The 25,354-nt window shown below is 37.5% G+C and overlaps 2 protein-coding genes across 2 annotated transcripts in view; one reads left to right on the plus strand and one right to left on the minus strand.

Moving 5' to 3' along the window:
• Positions 1–18,333, plus strand: part of LOC107293039 (epithelial cell-transforming sequence 2 oncogene-like) — a 44,460-nt gene extending 26,127 nt beyond the window's left edge. The window contains exons 17-23 of the mRNA XM_029285301.1: positions 2,172–2,319; positions 4,089–4,162; positions 5,132–5,288; positions 9,934–9,999; positions 11,140–11,225; positions 12,295–12,467; positions 18,192–18,333. Of these exons, the coding sequence (XP_029141134.1) occupies positions 2,172–2,319; positions 4,089–4,162; positions 5,132–5,288; positions 9,934–9,999; positions 11,140–11,225; positions 12,295–12,467; positions 18,192–18,322 (835 nt within the window). The 3' untranslated portion in view covers positions 18,323–18,333. The remainder of the gene's footprint in view (positions 1–2,171; positions 2,320–4,088; positions 4,163–5,131; positions 5,289–9,933; positions 10,000–11,139; positions 11,226–12,294; positions 12,468–18,191) is intronic.
• A 2,388-nt stretch (positions 18,334–20,721) lies between these two features.
• The window catches only part of REPS1 (RALBP1 associated Eps domain containing 1), a 43,616-nt gene continuing 38,983 nt past the window's right edge, over positions 20,722–25,354 (minus strand). The window contains exons 18-20 of the mRNA XM_015822173.1: positions 24,651–24,799; positions 23,159–23,264; positions 20,722–20,855 (exon numbers count right to left, since the gene is read on the minus strand). Of these exons, the coding sequence (XP_015677659.1) occupies positions 20,787–20,855; positions 23,159–23,264; positions 24,651–24,799 (324 nt within the window). The 3' untranslated portion in view covers positions 20,722–20,786. The remainder of the gene's footprint in view (positions 20,856–23,158; positions 23,265–24,650; positions 24,800–25,354) is intronic.

A 25,354-nucleotide genomic window follows, 5' to 3' on the forward strand; every position in this document is an offset into this window, starting at 1 on the left:
CTTTCTAATCTGGATGGATGGATGGATGGATGGATGGATGGATGGATGGATGGATGGATGGACTTTTGAGTCAGTGTTTGCTCTTGATGACTGCCTGGAGAAATTTTCTTGGCAAGTTTTTTCAGAAGTGGTTTGCCATTGCCTCTTTCTAGGCTTAAGAGTGAATGGCCTAAGATCATCCATCTGCCTTTGTGCCTCAGGCAGGACTAGAACTACAATCTCTCAGTTTCTAATGTCTTAACCGCTATCTCAAACTGGAACTCTGTGTTCCAGTATGGTTAACTAACTGCTTTCTAGTCTGGTTTGTTAAAGAGTCATAAAGAGGAATATACATTGAATATGACTCCAAGGGTTTGTTTTCAGTGAAAAGCAGGATTGAAAGCTGGACATTTCAGATCAGGAGCAACTGTGTCAATTTCCAAATGAAAGAAAGTAATAGGGGCACTATTTTCTGTACAAGTCAAACCCCAGCTCTGGTTCCAGTTTTGAGCGCCTCCATTTTGGAACACCTTAAGAATAATTCAGAGAAATTTGGATAAGTATGGAGAAGTTCAAGAAGAACAATTAGAAGACTGGAAACTAAAATCTGTGCAAAACACATTGGTACAAGTGAAGGATTCTTCTTGTAGTATACTGATGCAGTCGTATCCTTTGGGAAGCTTGGTACAGCTGGGCTTTCTCTGGTCATCACTACACAAATAAGCACCTCACTTTCACCAGCAGTCCCAGCACTGCAGAAATGTGTCCATTCAAGCAAACAACCTGAGAAAGCAAGCCATCAGTGCAAGCCCACTGACTTTTGACAGGATTGCCTCGACACTTCAAACAGGAATCTTCACTTGCATCAATGTTCTTCACAAAATGATTTTTTTCCAAACGGTTTGCGTAGCTCAATAACTAGGTTTTATGTGGTTATGAAAGCACTTCTCCAATACCTGGAGGGGTGAACACACAGACAAAGTCCAAGTCTGATCTCTATAATCTTAGAATGTGGAAAGAAAAATGGATTCCATCTGAATGTTGAATAAACTTCCTAATGGCAACAGCAGATCAACACTGGAACCAGTAAGGGAGATGGTGAGCTCCCCTTTACTATGAATGGCTAGCTATCAGTGATACTTTAATTTGGATTTCTGCACTGAGGATGGGGTTGGATTTGTTCATTTAAATGGCTGCTCAAATTATAGGATTCTATGGTTCCCCACAGTGGGTGGCAAAGCAGTAATGTACTATATTATAATGTTTAGGATGAACATTTGAGAAGTATCTCTTCCGTCCTTTGTAAATTGGTTGGCAGGGGCTTTCCCAGTTTTGATAATGAGATAGATAAATAGCTAGAGAGATAGATTATTCTTGACAGTATTCTTGATAAGTACTTTGCCACTGTTTTTTTCCAAGATGTTTTTTTTCCAGTTTTTAAATCTAGCCTACAGCCCTGAGATTTCTTAGTTTCCTTTTCTGGCACTCAAGCCTGACTCTGATTAGGTTAGCCAGGTGCTGCTGGCTTATAGAACATCAACTATTGCAGACAAGTCTGGATTAGCAAGCATTCAACTTCATGCAGGTGATTTAACAAAATTTCCCAGAGGTAACTGCCTGAATGCTTAAAGGTGTTTTTTTCAAATGTGGGTCAGGCAAAGTATCAAATTTGCTAAACGTTATACAAAGCTGAGTTTCTTGTTTATATTTGGATAGCTCTAATATATAATCACTTGTAGTAATTCTAGATACATGGAATCACTTGGTATAAGGCAGGCTGCAATAACTGGATACTGGGGATTTTCTTAATAAAATATGCATTGAACAGCAGCCATTAGAAGGGCCAACTATTTTTCAAGGGACAGATTCTATTCTACCTCTTTTTCAGATTTCTACTTGGGTATGTGCTGAATTTATCAGTTTTTAGGAACAGAATATTTTAAGGTTGGCCAAGCTTACCTGTGGTAAATTAATATCACAAATTAATAGTTTTATGTAGCCTTACTGGGATATTTTCTACTAGAGTAGAGACAGACACATTAAAGGTAAGCCTTAAGTCTTGCCTCATTGAAACTGGGAGGGAGATAACTCCTTAGATGTAGAAACATAATGTTGTCATCACCAGCTGTTGCAACTTGTCTGCAACTAGATAGAAAGATAGAAACACCCTTCTATGTCTGTTCCAAATACAGGTGTTTTTTAGCTGAGTTAACACGAAGGTTTAATGAATGGAGCCCAGCCCAAAACGTAGGAGACATATTCATTAAGTTGGGCCAGCAGTTTCAAACATATACAAATTTTTTCAACAATTATGCAGTAATTCTAAAAACTACAGATAAGGTAAGAATGCACTAATCTCCCAAGATCTGGTTTACTCTTATCTATAGGTTTATTTTATTAAACATACTCTCACTAATTCTTTTAAAATACATGATGGGCATTTCCCTTTTACCACTTTCAAATGGTGCCGGTGATGGAAGCCTTTGGTTTTGGCTAGGATGCATTACAACAGGTTTAACTGGAATTCTCATCTCAATGGAGCCAGAAAATAGGTTTGAAACTGCCTACAATCATGCCTGGAGGATTTTCAGATTCCTCTCCCTTGAGGCCAGCATGTATTATGGCAAAAGGTTTTTGCTGTTCAGTTGTTTCTTTTTAATCTGTTCATTTCTAACCTGATATCAGTGTTTGTGTTTTCCCAGTGATTCAGTCTATCTCTCTGGATTAACACTGCTTCCTTCTTCTCATTCCTAACCTATTTTGATATTTCAATTAATTTTACTATGTAGCCCATCTCCCCGTTTTTAGATAGCTGTGCTTGCCTTCATCTAGTTACAGGGGCGTCAAACTGCCGGCCCGCAGACCGGATGCGTCATGCCAAAACCACGCCCACCTCATAGCCAACAATGGGAAAAAGTCGCGATATGTCATGACACGTCGCGTAACGTTGCAAGTTTGACACCCCTGATCTAGTAGAAGCCAGTTGCTATTCATTGTGGGTTTTCCATTCCACACAATATCAATTGATGAAGGGACAGTTTTGGCAGGATTGTTTCAGATTTATCTCCAGAATTGACACTTGGCTTATTTTAGCTATATGGGATATCAAATTACACAATAAGGAAATATAAGGACAACAATACCTGCCGTATCAGATGCATAATCAATATTGTGAATCAGAATAGAGCTGAAAGGGACCTTGAAGGTCTTCTAGTCCAGCCCCCTGCTCAAGCAGAAGATCCTATACCACTTCAGACAAGTGACTGTCTTCTTAAAAACCTCCAGTGATGAAGCACCCATAACTTCTGAAGGCAAGCTGTTCCACTGATTAATTGTTCTTGCTGTTAGGAACTTTCTCCTTAATTCCAGGTTGCTTCTTTCCTTGATTAGTTTCTATTGTTTCTTGTCCTGTCCTCTGGTGCTTTAGAAAATAAATTGAACCCCTCCTCTTTGTGGCAGCCTCTCAAATACTGGAATCATATCCCCCCTAGTCCTTTTTTTCTCTAGGTTAGCCAAACCCAAATCCTGCAACTGTTCTTCCTATGTTTTAATCTCCAGGCCTTTAATCATCTTAGTTGCTCTTCTTTGTACTATCCTCATTATTTGTATTATCCTTATTATTCCTGCCTGTGACTGGATGGCCTTAACTAGTTTAAGCTGTTCAGTGAATTAATGGTATCTATTTTCATTAAATAAAAAAATGTTCCTTACAATCACAATCATACACAACCACAGATTAGGGCACAAATTACAGTTTAATGCCTAGTTTCAAGTTGGCACAAAGTCACATGCAAACCATGGCTGATGGCAGAGGGTTTTTGTTCTTGTCTGATCTGCCTTCCCAGAGAATTCCTAAACTTCTCAAGCCAACTTAGTTCTCACCATTGTGTTGATTGGGAATGATGGGCTTTATAATCCAACACATCTGGGTGCAGACTGGTGGAGAATGGTGTAGTAGTCCAAAAATAGAGGGATGCACATCATTGTAGAAAACTCTAAAGGGAAAACAAAGAAGGCAAAATGTGTTGGGAACTTCATCAAGGCAATAGTCTGAATACATTTTCTGCTGCAGCTACCATCATGGTAATCCAAACCTTTTGTTTCCATAGTGCCGAGAAACTATTCCAGTATTCCGTGCTTTCTTGAAGAGATATGATCGGACGGTTATTACCACCATGAGAAGGTAACTTCATAAGGGAAGGATGGTCATAGCCCTGGGAGCAACACATTGGCACATGTCTTCTTTTATTAAATGTTTAAATATATCTTTTGTGAGGTTGAATCCTGACAAAGAGGGAGTCCTAGTAAATAAGGAAAAAAGCAAAGTTTGGCTCAACCAAATAATGCTTTTCAGAAAATTGGTTCAGGAGCATTCATGCAGGACTGGATTAATCTATAAAGTTCTAGAAAGACAAAGACCGAGAACATTCTTGATCTGCCTCTGTCAGCTATAATCCTTTGACTGAACTGGAACAATTTGCAAAGGAAGTCCAGGTAGCCAGAGTACTGCCAACCCTTCAGCCATGTTTTCTTCACAGGATAACATTAGTACAGTACATTCTTTTTTCGTCTAGAACATGCACACTATTCATTTGCCTTGGCAAATTTGTATATCTGCTTCCATATATGAGGAAAGGAAACATTCTATGAATGCATAGAGGGTAGGAGCAGAAGCACTACTAATTTCTTTCCATTTCATATTCTTATCTTCTCTGGCCTGCAAAAAACTATTTTAACTCTAGGTTTTGGCTCATAATTGAATGAACATAAACACCAGCTTCTTCCTTCTTCTTTCTTTTTCTTTCATTGGATACCTGGCTCAATGTATTTTGGGAGTGTCCCACACCCAGGAAGGAAGGGAAATGATAAGATGGGAAAGTAGCTGATATGATAGTTTGGCCTATTGGCTAAACAAACTGCACATCTGGTGCTGAGGTCTTTTAAAGTTGTGATGATGGCGGCATTGTAAAGTAAAATAGAGTAATCTATCAAGCATGCAGATCATAGCAGTTTATAGATGAGATTTTAAAGCAGTTAACTTACTTAAAGAGTTAGTTGACTCTAAAATTTAAGTCTCTTTGCAAATTATTTTGATTGTGCTTATTTATCATTTTTCTAATCAATGCATTAAATGTATATGTTGGCTGTGTAGCTTACAGGAACTTCTGCTCTGCCCTTCTAAAAGGGTCAAAGAATACATCACTCTCCTCTATGCTCTTAGACTTCACACTCCTCAAGAACACACTGACCACGAAGACTTGGCCACTGCAATTAAACAAATGAAACAACTCAAAGATTATATAGACCAGGTCTGTCTTCTACATTTGCTTCAGCATGATGATTATTTTGCACCCTTTTGGATGAATGGGATTTATTGCATGCTACACGGAATATCCTCTAGTTTAATTATCCCAATGGGGATTATGAAATAGGGGTTCCTCTTCCTTTAATGCAATGGGATTCGTGGTTTCAGTCACATTCTGGAGCTGCTGTTAGTTGCAAAAGGAAAAACACAAACACAAAATAACTATAGGATATTTCCTCTGTGGCTAATAGGAGGTCAAACTAGCAAACTGGGCTGGGGAATTCTAGTCACAGCTGTTCAGTTTTACATCTTTGTAGATTCTTCCAGATATGCTCACAACTCAAGTTTAGACAGACAGCAACTAGAGAATTTATTTTTCAAGCAATGGTAATAGCCAGCAGAATTCCTATCGCAGGGAGAATTACCTAGTATCAACTTGATTATTCTTCAGAACATTCTCCAACCCATTAAATCGATTGCAGACCAGGTTTATCTTTCTCCGTGTTAACGGCTGATCTGTCACAATGCCTGACTTTGGGGGAGTGATCTAAAATGGTTACTTTCTCACTTAAATTTGTGGTTAAATTGCTCTATGCGACATAAAATTAAAGCCTGTTCATTATGTCTTCTGACTGCTATCTGCTGTTCATGAACAGTATGTGCTTCTTTGTCCTATATAGCGGCCTTCACGATCTTTCCATTTTTTTTATTGTACATAAGTACTGCTCTTTCTTAAATTGTTTGGATTTGGGGGCAGGCCTTAGGATACTTGGAGAGATGCCATTGGTATGGGGGCCAATCTAAAGTCTAGCAGGTAATCTGCTGGTGAGATTTATACAGTTTTTTTATTGGCATTTGGATTGTCACTTTGGTGATGCAATTTTTGGTTTATATGTTGTTGATTTTTTTAATATGCATACCACTGTTTCCACTGCTGATAAGAATATCTTTTTCTCTTGTGAATTTGATTCTGTTAAAGATGTTATTGATTGTGTTGCGTTTTCCAAGTAACCTTTTTTTATTATGACAAGTATTTTGTTACACTTAACAGAATCTGCATTTTGGATTGTATGTGTGGGAGGGCAATTGCTTGCAGATGTTGCATGACTGTTTTTTTTGCTATGAATCCAGAGATAGGTGATTTCCATAAGGGTTCCTCTGATTAGTTTGTTCTGTCCATCAGAATGAAAGCCAGTCTAGAGGCAAAGATCTTTAGGTTTCATGATTATATTTATTAAATGTTTATATGCTTGGCAAGGTTTGGTACTTTATATAATAAGGCTTGAATGGCTGATTTTGGATTCATAGATGTGTAGGGTGTTCTGTCATGAAATGAAGTAATAATTTCATCTTTCTCAATTGTTATGCCTTAGATTTTCTGAAGACCCTGCAATAGTGACTTAATTGTATGTTTATTCCTATTTATGCAATTTCCAATTTTTAGGGTGAATCCTAAGTTGTATGTTGTGGTTTCAGGTAGCAATACAGTTAGATAGCTGATATGTTTCATTTTCCTGTTTTGGGAGCATCTATTTAAAAAAGGGACAATGGACCCACAACTTTTCATATGCTATTCTTCTTTTTTAAGCTGTCCTCTGTTACTTATGTCATTGACAGTTTTCTTGGTTTGCTTTCCAGTCTCTTTTAGGTTTGTATATTTCTACTATGTAATATATTTATGATTGCACGATACAGTAAATGCAACAAATGTGCAAATGCTCAGTTGTTCATCTGGTACACTTTCATCATACAACTGTTAATTTTTACTTGGAGAGTCTACCCTGTAAGACATAAATCATCAGAACTTGTCTGAAGGCAGTCTGCTCCCACAAAAGGCTACTTAGGTGTTTTAAATTTATGCAAAAGTTTTCAGACAGGTGACTCTTTATATGAATATTGAAATGAGAGAAATTACATTTTCTTGGCAGACAATAATTTGAGCTGATCTGTTTCAGAAGGTAATGTTTCGAGGGATTATAAAATAGGTTCTCAAAGTTTAATCCAAACATACATAACTGATTCACTGTGCTAATTTGGACTTCACTTTTTTTAAAAAAAAAAAATAACTTCATTTTTTTTAAAAAAATAACATACAGTTGTTTCATTTGTTTTTTAAAGAATATCTTCTTTTTTATAATTTATTAGTTTTCTAATTTTACAACTAAGTATTTAAAAAGCAACGTGGTGACTGGGTTAATCAATAACATACATAAATATTTAGTACAAATCTCAAGTTACAACATCAGATATTTCCTCTCTTTTTCCTTTACTATCTCATATTAGGCTAATACAGTTCTTATTATTATCAACTAAGTAAAAACATTCTTATTACATTTATCAATAATTTTTAGCTTATGCATTGTGTTTACATTCAATTCTTATATACAATCAATGTCCTGTTATTGCTTTTTTTCCCAAGCTTTAATTTCCAATCAATATTCAAATTAACATTTGATATTTATAATTTCCAAGCTTTAGGTCACCAAAGTTTTCCTTATCTCAACTTCCTCCTTTTTCCCTTTTCATAACAAAATTTAATATTCTAAGTATACATCTTATCTATTTGAATATAGTCTTGTTCTGTTTTCTAAAGGTTATCTATTTTCAACTATATTAAACCATGTAATTAATAATACAGTATCCTCTCTAATAAATCAAAACCATTATATGTATTGTCTGGGTTAACCAATAAATCAATAGTATACATAATTTTTTTCTTTTAGGCCTAAATTTTTTAAATTTCAAATACTCCCTCTCTTTTTCTGGTAAACTCTATTATCTCATATTAGGCAAACAGAATTCTTATTTTCAACTGATTTCCAAATATTTTAAATTATGTGACCAAAATTTCCCTTATCTCAACTTCTCTCTTTTTCCCTTTACATACCAAAGTCTATTAGTCTTGTTACACATCTTAGTTATTCAATTATAATGTTACTTTATTGTCTAAAAATTATCTATTTTCCACCATATTCAACCCTCTAATTAGTAATATGAAATCCCCTCTAATAAATCAAAATCCTAATTTTCTTCAGCCTTACTCTGACTTTCTTCCTTTGCCAACTAGCCTTCCATGTCAGTGCTTTTAAATCATCAAATAGTTCTTCCTCTATTATTATATATATTATTTGAAATAAGAAAGGCCGTTTGGTTGCAGTTTTTTTGGAAGAACAAGCCCATTTGCATTCATTAGTTCACCTCCCTATTACTCCAATTTCCCACAATTGTCCTGATAGGTTTATCTTCCATTCAATCTGTTCTTCTTCTTTCTCCTTGAATTTCTTCTGATTTATGTAAAAAATCTTTTCCATTTTCAGTGTTGTCACTCCCTTTTCTGATTTTTCCGTTGGCTGGAATTGAGTCTTCTGTCTTAGTGTTTAGTTGTTCCACTTCTCCTGTTATTTTCTGCATTGTTAGTTCTTTAGTTGTAGTCAAGATCCTTTATGTTGCATCTTATTTTGTTATAAGCTGAAAGAATGGTTTCATTTATTGATTTCAACATGGAAAGGATTTTTTCCTGATCTTCATCCATAGTATTTTGATAGTGTATTAAGTTGAAGACTTTAGAATCAAACGTTAAAAATAGTTTTTTGTTTTTTATAACTGGGTATGGGACATCTATTTCACGTGTTATAGGTGATCTTTATATTGGAAATTGTTTGTCAAGTAAGAATTTATAGTCCAAGATATTCCAGCATCTCGTGTAATAACAAATGCTTCTCATGTAGAGAAATAGGAAAGCAATTGCCATGTATAGCTCTGAAAGTCAGTAAAGGTTTACATTCATAGTTCAAACAGGCCAGATATGCTGCCCAAAGTTCCTTCTTTTCAGCTGAGTTTTTCACAGGTGGTATCTGTCAAGGTCAGAAAAGTTTTTTCTAGAATCTGGGCTTCAAGCCAAGTCTCTTTTAGGCAATAACAAGTTGTAATACCATACTTCACCACAAGATGTCACCGATACCATTTAAAGCTTTTTAAGTCCAAAGTTTTTATGATAGTTTTTCAAGTTTTATTTCTTTTTTTTTTAGATAAAAACAAACGTCTCCAGTAAGAATAGGAAACTTTTAGTCCCCAACTTTCAAAAGCATATACATCCAATTAGATTAAAATTGTTCTTATAGTTGCTCCCCTGGGTAGGTAGTTGCCGCTTTTCTTAGAGGATGGGGTAGAAATTCCCTTCCCTCTCTCCTCACAGGGGGAAAATACTTTGGGCAGCTTTTACAGGAAAAGATACTTAAAGTCTTAAAGAGAAGATCAGATCTCACCCAGTTTCATCCAAATTGCTTTAAAGGTGCTTGGTGATAATTTTGACTCCACCTGTTAGCAGTTTAGTGATGAGCCGTATTGCTATGGCTAGTCTTTCTCACGCAGGTTTGGAGAGCTGCCCTGGATCAAACGGAAGGGCTGTCACCTTCCCGCGATCAAGCGGGGGTCCCCTCCTTGCTCGTCACCCCTACAGGGCGACTTTTGACCCTTTCCAGAGTCCCCCAGCAGGACAAATTCGGTCACGGAAGACGGAGCTCACTTTCCTGCGTCTGCAGGAGCCGTGATGGCAAACCAGAAGTCCAAGAATATCTTCTTGATTATGTAGCATAGCCCTCTCAAGAGATCCTTGCAATAACTTAATTCCCATATATTAAATTTTCTAGTTGAAACTGAATGTGGGCAGAAATGATCTGCTATTGAGTGTGCAACGGTGTATCCAAGGAGGACCTGTAAGTAATCAGCTTTGTTTATATGAACCAAAATGCCCAAACAAGACATTGTTAGAAGATGTTTCCATAGGATGAGTTTCGTGTGTTTAACGATAAATGACAAAGATAAAACCAATTGATTTACTCAAAGAAATATATTTTGGTAGAATGATAAAGAAAAGTAAATGCCTTTTATGAATGAGGAAGTTGATTGGAAAAGTATTAAAAGTGCAAAATGGGAATGTGTCAAATACAAGACAGTATGTACAATAAAACCATGAAAATAAAAATTATAGCAAGTAAAACACAGTGGCTGACTTATTAGATTTGACTAGACTAAAATCCCAGTCAAGCAAAGAGCTGTGTTATTCTATAGTAATTAGTGTCCTTGACTAGGAATAAGGTTTCTATAGTATTTGACTCATCTTCAAAATTTGAGCTCATCGTGATAGCCCAGCTGCAAGGTGGATTGGGTTTGAGTTACTGTTACCAGTTCATTGTGGTAGGTAAACTACAACTGTTGTGCCAGCCAAAACTAAGGAATAGGTCCCCAGGCCACAGCCTCTACATGCTGATTTAGCAGGAATTGTCAACACAAAAGTTCCTTTCCCAACTCAAGGATTAACCTATTCTAGGAGATTGTGATCTTGGCAAGAACCATTAGGTACAATGTTAACTACTCTGATGTTTACAAACACAAGCAAATATCTATTGTCATGGTTTGGATGTTGTTAGTTTGAGTTTGTTTCTCCCTATTTCAGACCCTAATTATCTCAAGAAGCCAGTACCACTGGACTTGGAAATTGGAATATACTGTATGAGACAGCCCATGGATGGTTGGATTGATGTATTGATTTATTGCCCATGGATCAGATGCTGGATCCTTCACTGTAACCATCCATTGGTGAATCAGAAGCAGCCATTTATATATTTATTGGAGTGTTGTCGATATGTTTTTAAATTGCTGTTTGACACCTACAATCATGATATTGAAATGGGTGACCATACAGATTGAAACAAGAAATAGAGTAGTCAAAGAGTACTTTCGATGTTTAAACATTTTAGAAGTCTGTGATTTATAAATATTGCAATTAAATGCAAAATAGCCAAAAAATAATGAATCAATTTGGTAACAATAATTTTTAATGTTCTAATTCACAGCAGTTGTTGAAAGCCAGTAGATATCTAATTATGGTGCAAGATGTGGCCCAGCTAAACTGTTCTAAGAGAACGAATTTGCCGTTCAGGTCAGTAAAAATATTAAGGTTAATATAAACAAAATGAGGTCTAGCATTATAGAAATGTTCCTCCGTTTGTTTCTAAAGGTTTTCTTCTTTCTAAATAGAGACCATGAAGATCATAAATGCTGAATGTATTGAATTATTTATTGTGTAAATTATGTGTCATGTTGCATACTTTCCTTGTTAGAGTGCAATGAATCTTTTTTAAAAAAAGAAAAGAAAAATACAAATATAAACATAAACACAAGTATATAAACACAGTTATAAAACCCTACAGTATATCTCTGGGTAGTTTTGAGATTGCTTTTCCATAGAGATTCTGCCCACCCAATTCAAGGGCACAAAGAGTGCCTACACCAACAGCTGAAGGTTCCCATCCTCAAGGGATCTGAAAGTGGGTATTCTCTTCAGGGACTCCCTTATTCTGGAGCAGCTTGGTCCCCAATGCAAGGGTAGCTTCCCTTCCCCTGTCCTTCTGGAGGCTCATAGGAATTTGGCAGATTTGAAAACCCTTGGGACTTAAGAACCTCCTGTTGCTAGAAATATTAATCCTAATTTTAAATCTACTTTTTATTGCATTTTTCTTATTGTATGTTACTATTACCAATGCATTAGCTGCAGCTGTTGCTTGTGTGTAGCGCTTAGAGTAATCTTGACTGAAATGGTTTACAAATTTATAAATAAAAATATTTTAAAAAATTAAATATAGGGCGACAGCTAACAATGATATAATTATATCATTGGGCAAAACCATACGTGCGCCGCTAACATTCCAAAAATGTACAGCAAATCAGCCTTTTTAATGAGGTCCTTGCTGAGCTTTGAGTTTGAGCAGTTAGGGAAATATTTCATGCATATTGAATTGGATGAAACTTGTTAACTTCTGTATTTTATTGTAGTGATCCAAAAATTTTGTGTTTTGTGTTGTCTTATACTTTTTAGTACACTTTTATAAATGTTCACTATAATGCATTTTAAAAAAATGTTTACTGCATTTGAATGTTCTCCTGCGGCTGTTAAATTATTTATAAATTATATTAACACGGATAACGAAACTAACCCTTCAATTTTCCAGGTTGTATGAGCATACCCACGATCTTAGACTTTTCCTGTTCAATGATGTCCTTGTTATTTCACAACGCAACATCTCCTACAAGCCCTTTGAACGAATCCCCAAGGTCACTTACCAGTTTTTGGCTACAACAATGCTCCATCAGCTCCAGATTGAAGACATTCCAGATTCTAAATGTATGCTTTTCATTACTCTAAAATAGTAAAAAAAAATGTTGAATGCATTCATAGAATTTTTTAAAAAATATATTTTTTAATTACAGCAATAATATTGTTACAAAATCTCAGAGACATTCTCAGAATCAAACTATGTGATACCTGTATATCTGGCAACTTCCTGCAATTTTCTTGACAAGATTTTCAGACGCGCTTTGCCCTTGTCTTCTTTTTAGGGCTGAGAAAGAGGGGCTGGCTCAGGGTAGCACAGCTGGCTTCCTGCCTAAGGAGGAATTAAAATTCCCAGTCTTCTAGTTTCAAGTCTGATACCTTAACCACTGTACCAAACTGGCTCACTCTTCTTTATTACATACAACACTGCTTTTGAAAGTAGGCTTATTCTGACTTGAGCATTTAGGAAAGAAAGATCCTTGACTCAATTTTGAAGAGAAAGGTTTGCTTTTACCAAAGATTACAGAAGCAAAGCTGGATCTGAATATCCCCATGCAAAGCCTGCGTTTTTCCCTCTTCCCTGACCCTCCTGTTTTGACCACTCCATCAGTGTCCAATGATATTCGAACTAGATATTTTGGGAACGCCTTTGAGGTTTGGCACCTTTTTGGTGGAGTTTTGCATTCTGTCCTCACAGCTCTGTCCTTGATTGGCCAGTCTGTTCCAGATTGACACCTATGGTTCCTCCCACCCTACCATTTCCCCACCTACCTCTCCAATCTCGCCTTTCACTGCGTTTTATGGCAGAATGCTAGCGAAGCGGAGCATGCTGAAGATGGCAGAACCTGATGTTCTTGCAGGGTTTGTTTTTTTTATGTAGCAGGAGAAACTCTGTTTTAATGATCTCCAGCCCACTTGCCCAATGGGGGTGCAATTTCTGAAGTGTATTTGCTCACCTAAGAAACAAATTGGGAATTTGAGCCTCAGTTGAAGGTCAAGATGGCAATTTGTGGCAGTCTGCTTGAAGCTCCACACCCTTGTCTGCATGTCTGATGTTGATGCAGATACAAAATGGGTGGGACTTCGGTGATGCTTTCATGATGACCATCTTGACTTGAGTTTAATCACATCCTCCCTCCACACCGCCCCCACAGATACTGCTGATTGAGACTTAGGGTGGTGTTTCTTTGGTCAGCGAACAATGGAGCTGGCAGGAGATGCTTAATTCCCACTTCCTTGAAAAGACAGGATCCAGGGATTGCAAAAGCTATGCCCTTTAGGAAAAGGAAGACAGTATTTTGAGTGGATAAAAATAGTAATGCTCTGTTATGTTCATGAGGATGCAATATAAAAAAGCAGAGGTATTCTGTAACTCTCCTTGTGAAAAGCTTTTTGGGGAAAAAAAATGGGACCGGATTTTCTGCTTCACTTCAGATGCCCTGTTTTGTTTGCCTTCTCCATTGGCTGTGTACGGATAGTCCTCAATTTACAACCATTTGCTTAGCGACCGTTTTAAAGTTAAGTTACAAAGGCAATGAAGAAAAATGACATACAACCAGTCCTCGCACCTATGACCGTTGTAGCATCCGCATAGTTGCGTGATCAAAATTCGGGTGCTTGGCAACTGCCATGTATTTACAACTGTTGCGTCATCCTGGAGTGATGTAAATTTCAACCTTCTCAGCCACCTTCCAACAAGCAAAGTCAATGGGAGAAGCCAGATTTGCTTAACAGCTATGTGATTCACTTAACAACTGCAGTGATTTGTTTAACAATGGTGGCCAAAAAGGTTGTAAAATCTGGCACGGTTGACTTCACCACACCACAACCTTGCTTAGTTACAGAAATTCTGGTCCAGTTGTGACTCTTAAGTCGAGGACTATCTATAATAGAATATTCCCTCGCCAGTGTACAGGTAGTCCTTGACGTATAACAGTTCGTTTAGTGACCATTCAAAGTTACAACAGCACTGAAAAAAATGATTTATGACTGTATTTCACACTTATGACCACTGCAGCATTCCCATGATGGTCAGGTGATCAAAATTCAGATCAAGTTGGCAACTGACTCCTATTTATGACGGTGGCAGTGTCCCAGGGTCACCTTTTGTGACCTTCTGACAAGGAAAGTCAATGGGGAAGCCAGGTTCACTTAACAACTGTGTTAGTAATTTAACAACTGCAGTGATTCACTTAACAACTGTGGCAAGAAAGGTAAAAGGGGGCAAAACTCAAGAAATGTCTCCCTTAGCAACAGAAATTTTGAGCTCAATTGTGGTCCTAAGTCAAGGACTACCTGTAGTTGATGGGAAGAGCTGTTAGTATGCAGTTTTTAGGAATTCCAGTTCCCTCGCCTTTCTCTTACTGTGACTGTTGTTTTTCTTTTCCCTATTGATGCAGGAGAGAAAATATCCAAACATTTTCACTCTGAATCTGCTGTAAGTCTCAGCATTTGCTGCTGGGGTGGCAGATTTATCAAAATGAGTGTATAACATTGGAGTGGATGCTAAATCATATCCAAATCCCTCAAGGTTTTATTTGAAATTCTGGAAGTCTATTTAGAATACAAACTAGCATGTGTACCCAGACACAAAGAAAGAACGGAACAATACAAATCAAACTGATGGTAGTTAAAAACAACTGCTCAGTAATGTAATGAATGCATTCATTATCCTCGTTCTGGTTCCCTTAGGACAGGGGTAGGCAACCTTGGCTCTTTTATGACTCATGGACTTCAACTCCCAGAATTCCTAAGCCAGCATGGAAACCTCTCCCTTTCCCCTCAGCATGGCTGGCTCAGGAATTCTGGGAGTTGAAGTCCACGAGTCATAAAAGAGCCAAGGTTGCCTACCCCTGCCTTAGGATATATAAGTCATTGACTGAGATGGGTGGCTATACAAATTGAAGAAAGAAAGAAAAAGAGAGAGAGAGAAAGAGAGAGAGAGAGAGAGAGAGAGAGAGAGAGAGAGAAGGAAAGAAAAAAAGAAAAAAGAAAAAAAGAGAGGGAGAAACAAAGAAAGGAAGGGAAGGAGGAAGGAAGAGAAAAAGAAAGAAAGAGAGAAACAGAAAGAAAGAGAAAGAAGAAAGAAAGAAAGAAAAAGAAAGGAAGGAAGGAAGGAAGAAAGAAAGAAAGAAAGAAAGAAAGAAAGAAAGAAAGAAAGAAAGAAAAAGAAAGGAAAGAAGAAAGAAAGAAAGAAAGAAAATTTTTGGCTCAAGGATAAAAGTCTGAGTCTTTTATAAAATTGCACACTGTGGGCAAAGTAATTTGACCAAAACTATTCCAGTGAAAGCAAAAATATTTGTATCAAATATACCTAAAGATGGATCCATCCCGACTACATTTTAGAAGTAGAGCCAGAATTAAGTCAAACAACTAGAAGTCAATAACCACACAGTCATCCTTACTAAAGATATCAAACTAAGTCAGATTTAAGCTGAACACTTAAAATTTAACAATTGGCAAGTTGTCCTGCAGCGAATTGGCCACAGTGAATTGGCCTAGCCCCAACCTGACAGTGTGACTCAAAAATCATATGGAATTTATGTAATCCATTTAGAATTCAAATATCTTGGACGATGACTGGAAAATTTTTTAGAAGGGTTTTATTGGACTGAGATTTATAAAATCTTAAAGCTTCTTGTAACAGTCTTTACCACTTTGATGGGGAAATGGTCATTTCTAAAGATAGAGAGTAGGTTGAAGGGTATTCAGTTGGCAAGAGGATCTAAGGCCCTAATGTTGTGGTCCTATACAGAAGCAAGGAAGGCGATTGTTTTGTAAGCTGCACCCAGTTTTACAACCTTTTTTTGCCATGCTGAAGCAAGTCACTGCAGTTGTTAAGTGAATTATACAGTCATTAAGTGAATCTGGGGTTCCCCCCTTTACTTTGCTTGTCAGAAGCTGGCTGGGAAGGCAGCAAATGGCAGCATGACCCCAGGATGCTGCAACCTTCCTAAATCCAGGCCAACTGCCAAATAACTGAATTCTGATCATTTCATCGTGGGGATGCTGCAATGATCCTAAGTGTGAAGACTAGTCGTGGTAACTCTCTCTTTTTATAGTGCCTGTAACTTTGAATAGTCACCAAATGAATGGTTGTAAATCAGGGACTACTATATATCAAGATGGCATACTGGGGCTTTTTGTTGCTCTGAAACAAATAGATCATTGACTCCAATCATTAACAGTTCACAAAAACAAAACAAAAAAAATCCAAAGCAAAACATTGGATGGAAAGCCCCCTCACTTTGGCAGACGTGTTTCCTGTTGAGCTATTTGTAGATTAGAGTAGCTACTTCTGCAGTCAGGATATGTCAGACTGCCTTTAATGGGAAGCTGAGAAAGCTATTGGTACTTTCCTTGATCCTTCATACGCATTCTTACTATCCTTCAACCGGTTCAAATTGGAATTCCCTTTAAAGCCAGATAAACAGCATCTGACTCCAGCCAGTTGATCATAAAGGAAGTACATTTGTGTGTTTTAGTTTCCTAAGTCATTTCCTTTAGATGATTAAGTACACCTACCTGTGATCTCACCTCTAGACAAGCCAGTTTGGTGTAGCGGTTAAGGTATTGGCCTATAAACTGGGAGACCGAGTTCTAGTCCTGCCTTAGGCACAAAATTAGCTGGGTGACATTGTGCCAAACACACCTTCTGCACCTTAGGAAGAAGGAAAAGGCAAACCAAAAATCTTGCCAAGAATACTGAGGGGACTAGTTCAGTTACAACTGACGTATGGGCATGCATACGTGCGCGCACATGCACACTAAAAATCCTCACCTTTCAGTTATTAATTTTTGGAGTAGTGCATCCCAGGGAAAATATAATTCACTTTTAAAAATGTTCCTAAAATGAGAAGCGTTTGGGAGCACTATTTATAATTTAAATATTTCTTATTGGAGATGTGGAAGAATGGGAAGAAATAGGATTTCACTTTAGTCTTACATTTAATTATTACCGGCGATAGGTCAGTTTGGACAAACTTCCTATGCATCTTGGAAAGAGACAGGTAAGACAAGTCTTTTACCTAGCTCTAACAACATGAGGATCTCATTGTCCTAATGAACCTCACAGGAAGGCTGAAACTATATATGGGTCAACACATGGCTTGGGCCAGGTTATAGGCAGAACCGCCTCTGAAGATATCTGAGGATTTCTTCCTGTGTCGCCAGGTCAGATATAGTCAGTGCTCCAGTTCCCTTCCCTTAAATGTTAGCATCTAGTACAGAGCACCCCATTGCCAGCAATGGCAAAACTCTCCAGATACGTTGCGCGACATCACGTGACGTCGCAAGTTTGATATGTCTGATCTAGTAGGACCTGGGAAGTTGGTCTCCTCAGCAGAGCCTTTTATTCTTCCAAAAGGCCTTGAAAGGCTCAGCATAGGAGAAAGCTGGAGCTCACTGATTGCAATCATTTATGTATTGGGGAGTATTGTTTTGGGATAAATTGTGTATCTCTGGCAGCTAGCTTATGTCTTCTATGTTTTGTTGTAAGCTGCTCAGTTATGACAGATAAGGTAGGCAGCCATATCTCTTAATACATTCATACAGTTTGGAATTTTCAGGCATTCTATGCAAGGATGCCTGTAATGTCTTCTTATGACAAATCTAGGTTTAGCTAGGCAGCCAATTTTTAATTCATTTCACAATAACCACTTTACGAACACTGTTATCATGAGAATCTTTTGCAACGTATGTCCATTCCGATTTTTAACTGATGCACATGTTGACTTAAGAAACATTCTTAAGGAATCTAAATTAATGACAATTTTTGTTTGCTTATTTTCACAGATATCCAGAATGCTTTTCTTTTACAAGGGCCCAGGCATCAGTGGATCTGTTCCGCAGATGAAGACAAGTTTGTATGGTTTTCTGCATTACAAAAAGCAATTCACTGTAGTATCAGTCAGGATGTAAACTGAATAAGGCAATGTAGTGACTGAAGTTGGGACTGACAACTCGGTCATTAAGTGAAGCAGTTGCTAAGTGAAACCCATGTCTGTGTTTATGATCTTCTTTCAGTTTTCCTTTGTTTTATATACCTACAAGGGTTGTAAATGTGACAATTGGTCACAAAGATTTCAACCCTGTTATAACTGCAAATGGTTGCTGTATGAGGCATTGGCTAAATGAGGACTGCCTGTATACTTTCCATGTATGTTGCTCATGATCTAATGACATGGTGGATGTGACCATTAACTGAAATAACTTTATTATAAGCAAATTTAGTATGAAATAAATATATACAATGATTTATGACAGGAGGTTGTGGTTGAGTCATAGGTTATGAACGTGGTTATTAAAATAAGACATCAGAAGTTTTTTTAAAGGAATACTTCCTTATCACCAATAAGATACATCTTGGCTGATTTTGGACTTTACTTATGCAGTCAAAATTTTATATCTGAAAATTTCAATTTTGCAGTAGAAATTGTTTCAAACAATGCTCTCATCCGTATCTTGCACAAGTACTGGATAGGCATCTGCCACCCTTATACTGATTAGTGCTGGAGGAAATCTACAAACTAAATATTGTATAAGAGCTGAAATCTTTGGATTTGAATATGGGAATGTCAGGATTGAGCATAAGGCAGGCGCATACTATATCCAAGTGCTCATGAGCTTCAAAATAAATTTGTGAAAATAAAGTGGTTTTGTTTCAATGACTGAATATAAGGGATATACCTACCTTTCTAGACCTTTCTTATATTTAGTAAAATAATAAATTATATTTGCTATGACTTGATATTCTGTTTACGCCATGTAACATGTAGAGATTATTAGTGAACCATTAATGTAACTGCACGATGCATATTTTATTTTGAATATATTGTTTTGCATGTGCAGTGAATGCTTTTTATGACTTTTTTCTTCTTCCTAAATGTTTGATATTTTCTACTAAAAAGTTTGTTTCCAATTTTAATAAGTGAATATATGACTATTAGTAGCATGTAGTGATCTTAGACTAGTAGAAATTCTGCAACCAGACATAGTCTGGCTCCCATAGAATGCTAAACATGTCTTTTTTATTTTGTCCTATCATAATGTATGAACTCACCCAGTTCTAGCCTTAAAATAACTGACTCCATATTCAGTAAAAAAAAATGTACAAAAGTCAATTGTCTTCTGTTATTGAGCCAAATTAAAAGGATTAACTCCAATTAAAATATTGTGCTGTTTTATTGTTGTAAAAATCACACAGTTGCTAGTTCTGATTCTGCTGAGATACTTCCATGCATTTTAACATCTATGATCCCACAGCCAGAATAAGCCATTAAATAGAATATCTGCTGTTAGTCAGCATTAATGCAAATTTACATATGAGATCAAAAGGGTGTGTATTATACAATATACAACAAATCCTAATACAGTACATCAACCTGAATAGCAGGATACACTCAGGAAATTTTGTGTTAATAACGAAGCCTGTCTACAAGCAGAAGAATAATGCCTGGAGACATGAACAGAAATAAGAACCCAACATTTTAAGAAACACAACTTGGGGGTGGTGGTGGTGGTGGGTGAGGAGTAGAGGGGGAAGATTGGGAAAGAGTTGAGGTACTGACACATTTCTTGACCACAAAGAGTGTTACAGTAACGTTTGGTGGATGTGTCAGTTTGTAAAGGATAATGTGCAAAGCATGCAACTATATGTGGTGTTCAGGAAAAGTGCATGGCTGAGATCAACACCCGATCCTTTCACAGAAGAGAAACACTTGTGGGCAGACTGCAAAATGACATCATGAATGCAAACATTTTAACAATAGTCAAGCTGTGGTCACACGCGCAGTATATCAACAGGCAAGGACAACAGAATTTGGTATGGCAAAGTGTAAAAGAACATAGGCTGGACTTGGAAGATATTGGGTTACTCAAATAGAATAGGCTTCTGAAATTACTAATGATTTGCAAGACTACAAACTCTGATTTGGGGGGGATCAGTGATGACCACAGCTGGCTAATTTCCATTTACACAGTAAGACAGATGTGTAAAAGGTATTTATGATAAATATATGTGCTTCTGTGATAAAGGTAGCTTTTGGGATGCTTTTATTTATGATGCTTTGACGTGAAATATAGAAAATTCATTTAGTATTCAGTTCCAGTTTGGGATATAGGCCACTTAAGTTGTATAAATCTGGTTCCAACTTAAAAATTGTGTCCTCCCAAGAAAATGGGAATATATTGAACATTCAAGGAAACACTTATTTCATTCTTTGTATTAAAATTATAAAAAGTTACTTAAATACAGCTGTGGACAGAGGACATATCAATCACAACAAAAATGTTAAGAGTGCACTGAGTGAAACATATGGGATTTTAATTAGGCCTTTTACCCAATTTTCTGTTTCAGAGTTAATTATTTCACAGTTAATGGCAACTGGTTTATAAGTGAGAGAAGGGCCGAAGCTGTTCCAGTTGAACCTCCAGTGAAATTCTCTCCTCCAGGACATCCTAGAAAGGAGAAATTTGCCATTTAGATACCACAATGAAAGTGCATTAACATATGCATGCACATGCATGCACAATTATACACATTTTGCTGGTTTTATGCAGAGAACAGTGTTTATGCAAATAATATAAGACAGTGAAGTTAGACACAACTTTTACTTCAGTATGCAAAATTTCTGCCTAAAAAGTGTTCTTTATATTTTTCTTAAAAACATAGCATCAGTCAGCAATTATGTTCAATAATCTTGTTTAGGGAGGAACACTTGTGGTTTCTTTGCAAGTGAAAAAGTAAATCAATAAAGAAATACTGAAACAAACTATTTCAACAAAACTATTTTACATTTAGTGAATAGAGCAGAGTAGAGTAGAGTAGGAATCTGGAAGGGACCTTGGAGGTCTTCTAGTCCAGCCCCCTGCTCAAGCAGGAGAACCTATACCATTTCAGACAAGTGACTGTCTAGTCCAATGGTGGTGAACCTATGGCATGGGTGCCAGAGGCGGCACTCAGAGCCCTCTCTGTGGGCACGCACGCCGTTGCCCCAGTCCTAGGCCTTCAGCTGGGTTTTATAAAACCTTTTTGCTTTAGGCCTCCACCGCCGTGTGCAAAAAAAAAAAAGTTCAATCAGTCAATTTCAACTTCTCGTGGGGAAAAAAAAGATCTTGCAAAGTTGGAATTGATTGATTGAACTTTTTAGTCCCACCCAGTCTGCTGTTACCACCGCAGCCACGCCCACCCAATGGACCACGCCCACCCAATGGGTCACATCCACCTGGCACTCGATGATGCATAAGTGGGTTTTGGGTTGCAGTTTGAGCACTCAGTCTCTAAAAGGTTCGCCATCACTGGTCTAGTCTCTTCTTAAAAATCTCCAGTGATGGAGCGCCCACAATTTCTGAAGGCAAGCTGTTCCACTGGTTAATTTTCCTCACTGTTAGGAAGTTTCTCCTTAATTCCAGGTTGCTTCTCTCCTTGACCAGTTTCCAACCATTGTTTCTTATCTTGCCCTCTGGTGCTTTGGAAAATAGTTTGATGCCCTCTTCTTTGTGGCAGCCCCTCAAATATTGGAATACTGCTATCATGTTGCCCGTTTCTTCTTTTCTTTAGACTAGCCAAACCAAAGTCCTGCAGCCGTTCTTCATATGTTTTAGTCTCCAGGCTTTTGATCATTTTAGTTGCTCTTCTCTGAACTTTTTCAAAGGTCTCAACATCTTTTTTGTAGTATGGTGATCAAAATTGGTTGCAGTATTCCAAGTGTGGTCTTACTAGGTTTTATAAAGTGGTACTAGTACATGATCTTGATTCTATGCCTCTGTTTATACAACCCAGGATTGTATTAACTTTTTTGGCTGCTGCTGCACACTGCTGGCTCATAGTCAAGTGATCGTCCACTAGGACTCCAAGGTCCCTCTCACAGTTGCTGTTTTTGAGCCAGGTCTCGCCCAATCTGTACTTAAAACTTTGATTTTTCCTGCTTAAATGTAAAATTTTGCTTTTCTCCATATTAAAACCCATTCTGTTGGATAGGGCCCATTGTTCAAGTTTGTCAAGATCTTTTTGGATCCTGAGCTTGTCTTCTGGGGTGTTGGCTATTCCTGCCAGCTTGGTGCTATCTGCAAATTTGATGAGTTCCCCTTCTATTCCCTCATCTAAGTCATTAATGAAGATATTGACGAGTACTGGGCCTAAGACGGAGCCTTGTGGTACCCCAATGCTTCTCTCCATGTGGATGTAGTACCACTGAAGAGTACTCACTGAGTACAGTTTGTCAGCTTTTTTATTATTACTGGATGTATGAACTGCATATGATGTCAGTTTATAGGTAGTCAAATTCATTATTGTCTTGAGTAGTTGTGTCTTTAATGCAGCTAATGCTGCAAACCTATTTTGCTGGAAAAATGTACTGAGAATTAAAAGCTTACATTCTTTGTGAATCTGCAGTCAAAATCTTCTAATGGTGATTGTTCCACCATTTCAATGAGATGACTGAGAACATATCTGTCAACAACTTCATTCATACATAGAATACTTGTCAAACTGAATGCCTCTTTTCCCTTCTTACCCCCCTCCCCTCCCTTAATTTCATGGATCTTGTAATTAGGTTTAAGTATTTCCAACATGCTCTGGAGCCTGAATACAGCTAACTTAAATTATATAAAGTAGCTGAATCTCCAAAAGAACATACTAATTGAAAGCATGAGCTGTGGATACTGGGCTTTTCTTTACAAGTTTGCTAAACAGAAAGTACAATACTGAAGAAGAATGTATGTTTGTAAAACATCTCATAATAACTTGTCAATTATCTTACCTTTAATTGTTGCTGCAATTCACTGTTCAGTCTGGCCAAAACAGTGTTGGTCTCCTTATTGCGTCTAATTGATGCCTGAATAGCTTTCTTGTCCTTTCCCACTGATCTGAGGAGACATTTCATGAAACAACTTTCAGGAACTATGGAATACTTTTCTCCCCTAAAAGCTCAAGTTGTTTTGAACACGATATTGTTAAATTCCTTAGCTCTGTAATGTGCTTAATTGTACAACTGTAAAGAAAATGGCTTTTATAATTTTGGCCTTCTGTTTTCTGATTACAGAGCTAATATTTGAAGCATTTAAAGCCTACATGTGTTTGCTGGCACTTTCTAAGACTCTTTTTTTTTCTATGAAGAGATCCCAGGGTTGAACAACTCAAAATCACCTTTGAATTGTTCTATTTTGCAAGTTCCAACAGAACAGAATATCTGTAGCTCAGGAACTGTGGAATCCTTGCTGCTCTCTAAACTTGTTTGCTTGCAGACGTTTCATTACCCATTTGGGTAACAACATCAATGTCAGCGAGTGTGGGTTCTGCTCCCTGATTATATACAACAGCTTTTTTCCAAGTGTTTGAAACAACAAAGCCGCTGTCTGAACATTTCACTGGATTGAATTCTTTATATTTCACAACTTTATAGCTTCAAAAATCACTGAACATGTTTCCAACAACAGTTTAAACCAGGCATGTCAAACTTCTGGCCCATGGGCCAGATGCATCACGCCGAAACCGTGCCCATCCCATTGCCGGCAATGGGGGAAAAGTCCCAATACCTTGTGCGACGTCACGTGACGTTGCGAGTTTGACATGCCTGGTTTAAACAGTACCAGTTTATATGACTGTCTGTGTAAATGTAGGTGGTGGCCAAATGAATTTCCCAATCTCCTATTTTGTGGCCTGCCCAGAACACCCCCCCCCCCACAAATTAAGAAGCAAAATCACAGGGGTTTGTTTTTTTTACAGGGAAACAGTTCACAAAATCAAAAGCACATTATCCTGCACTTTGACTACTGCAACTTAGAAAAATACCAAAGGTCTCAATCTTCAGCCTTCCCCTTGGACACACCTTAGAATCCAATTTTAGTTTAGAACATCACCCAAATGGAAAAAGTTACCCCAAGAGTTGGGCTTTCTCTCAATCATATATATAAAAAGCTCCACATGATGAAAGAAGGGTGTGTGTGTGTGTGTACATCGGTTAGTTTGCATGAGCCATTTCATTCCATCCTTATACCGAACACACAGATATTTTATTTAATTTTAATAAATAGGCACTTGCAAAAGGAGCTTGCAAAATATTTTGTAGTAATTTCCCCTGTAGCCTCAAGATTAAAACTTGTGTGCAGATCAAAGTTTGAGTATACTGCCTTTCTTAGCAATTCGAGGACTCAAGCATCACAGACCATTTATAGGCCTCTTTAATAAATCTATTTGCTATTTAAAATGAAAATATCTCAGTATTAGAGATTCTCATACACATCTTGGGTTACCTAGGAATAGATGGCTGAGAAGCAAGAACAGCAGCTATGACACCTGTTTTCTGCGCATGCTCCTCCACTTCAGGTTTCAGCTCATCTTCGGATTTTGGCCTTCTGCGGATAGGCTTTGGTGGTGGTGCTAGAGGTGTAGTGCCTTTGGCCTGAAAAGAGAGTCATCGTGGTTGATGAATACATACTCCAGTTAAGTTTCACCTGACTTCAGAAAAATTAGTTGGTTAAGTAATTACAAATACTAATTATTTAAGCTATAAGAACCGCTTTGAGGTAGTGGTTAAGGCACCAGGCTAGAAACCAGGAGACTGAGTTCTTGTCCCATTTTATGCACAAAGCCATGTAGGTTACCTGGGCCAGCCCCCTTCTCTCAGTTCTTGAAAGAGAGTGATGGCAAAGTACTTCCAAAATCTTGCCAAGTCCATGCAGTTGCCAGGAATCAACACTGATTTGATGGCAGGCAGGCAGGCACACACACACACAGATAGCTAGTGATTAAACTAATTAGTACAATTAATTATGGCTTTTAAAAAGATCTTTCTGTAAGTCTCTTTAATAAGAGACCACACACAATTCTACAAGCTGTAAGGTAAGCTGTTCCTAGGGATATAGGACCTTTTCTTAGAGGTCATCTCACTTGGTAGAAGCAGCTAATTTTCATAAACCTCTCTGAAGACCTTAGCCACAAAAAAAAAAAAAAAAAA

Source organism: Protobothrops mucrosquamatus, unplaced genomic scaffold (genome assembly GCF_001527695.2).
Source record: "Protobothrops mucrosquamatus isolate PMUCROS unplaced genomic scaffold, P.Mucros_1.0 scaffold1485, whole genome shotgun sequence".
Lineage (NCBI taxonomy): Eukaryota > Metazoa > Chordata > Lepidosauria > Squamata > Viperidae > Protobothrops > Protobothrops mucrosquamatus.